Genomic DNA, 1,406 nt, shown 5'->3' on the forward strand with positions numbered 1-1,406 from the left:
ACAATAGCTCTGTGAGTATGCGTGTGTGTGCATGCACTATAGTCTTGTGTGTATGTGTGTGCATGCAGGCTCGCACAGGCACATCTGAAGTTCATGGAGGTCAGAGATCACAGCTTCTAGGAGTGGGCTCCTTTCTTCCTTCTTCCACCACGTGTTCTGGGGACTTGTGACAAGCACTGTTCCTGAAGAGCCAGCTTATTAATTCCTGGTTCTGGAAGGAAATCCTTGGGGACATCCCCCGCACCTTGTGACATCACCACCTAAGGTGGAAGGCTCACAGAGGCTGCTGTCTGGTGTGTCATTAGTCATCACTGTCCAGAGTAGGGGTCCTTTGTTCCCCGGAGTCTGACCCTGTGTGGGCTTGCACTTCTCTCCAGGAGTTCATTGAAGAGTTGCTGACTCCCCCCTTCGGGGGTCTGGTGGCATTTGTGAAGGAGGCTGAAGCCTTGATCAAGCGAGGGCAGGCTGAGCGGCTACCAGGGGAGGAAGGTATGCAGTGTTGTCATGACTAGTAAGGGACAACGGGAGTTAGGGACAGTGGTGATGTGCGCGTCACAGTGTCAAGTGGCAGCACAGCAGGGAGGACTTGGCTGGTAGAACACCAGGAAAGTCAGACTTGATGGTAAGCATGGCTGTGCCTTGGGCATGTCTTGCTGGGCACCAGCCCTGGTTGCTCTGTGCCGGGTGCATGATCACCAGGCCTGGTTGCTCTCTGCCGGGTGGACACTGGACACTCACCAGCCCTGGTTGCTCTCTGTCACACCCTTTCCTCTGCCATCAGCCCGAGTCACTCAGCTGATCCGTGGCTTTGGTAGTTCCTGGAAGGCATCAGTGGAGTCCCTGAGTCAGGACGTAATTCAGAGTTTTACCAACTTTCAAAATGGAACCAGCATCATCCAGGTGACTGGCCACTCCCAGCCCTTTGCCTGTGTCCCATGGTTGTCTGTTTCCTTGCTCTTTCCTCTGGGCTCTGCATCACACGAATGTCCTGAAGGCCGACAAGCACTGTGCCTGAGACTCTGGTTAAACTCTGACAGGCCCAGTCACCACAAGTCTGACCCTGAGTCTCCTATGTGCAGGGGGCGCTGACCCAGCTCATCCAGCTGTACCACTGCTTCCACCAGGTGCTGTCCCAGCCCCAGCTCCACGCTCTCCCTGCCAGGGCCGAGCTCATCAACATCCACCACCTCATGGTGGAGCTGAAGAAACACAAGCTGAACTTCTGACTCAGATCCACCGGGCCCTAAGCTACCATGGACTGTGTAGGTCACACACTGTCACCTGGGACCCCTTTCCCATACCAAGGCTTCCATACATCTCACTCTCTCACTCAGCTTTCATTGCCAGGCCTCTGCCTCAACAGAGTGTGCCCAAGGCCACTCCCTGGGCTTCTGAGGTGACCTTCA

At 55.3% G+C, this 1,406-nt stretch overlaps 1 protein-coding gene across 1 annotated transcript; it reads left to right on the forward strand.

The window, feature by feature from the left end:
- Positions 1-305: 305 nt before the first annotated feature.
- On the forward strand, positions 306-1,400 carry LOC114635280 (vacuolar protein sorting-associated protein 52 homolog; the record flags this gene model as incomplete). Its single annotated transcript, XM_028783942.1, has 3 exons — positions 306-489; positions 782-900; positions 1,080-1,400. Coding segments are annotated over 3 exons (450 nt in total), but the record flags the coding sequence as incomplete, so codon positions are not given.
- Positions 1,401-1,406: the final 6 nt, after the last annotated feature.

This window comes from Grammomys surdaster, unplaced genomic scaffold (assembly GCF_004785775.1).
Source record: "Grammomys surdaster isolate TR1022 unplaced genomic scaffold, NIH_TR_1.0 81488, whole genome shotgun sequence".
Taxonomy (NCBI): domain Eukaryota; kingdom Metazoa; phylum Chordata; class Mammalia; order Rodentia; family Muridae; genus Grammomys; species Grammomys surdaster.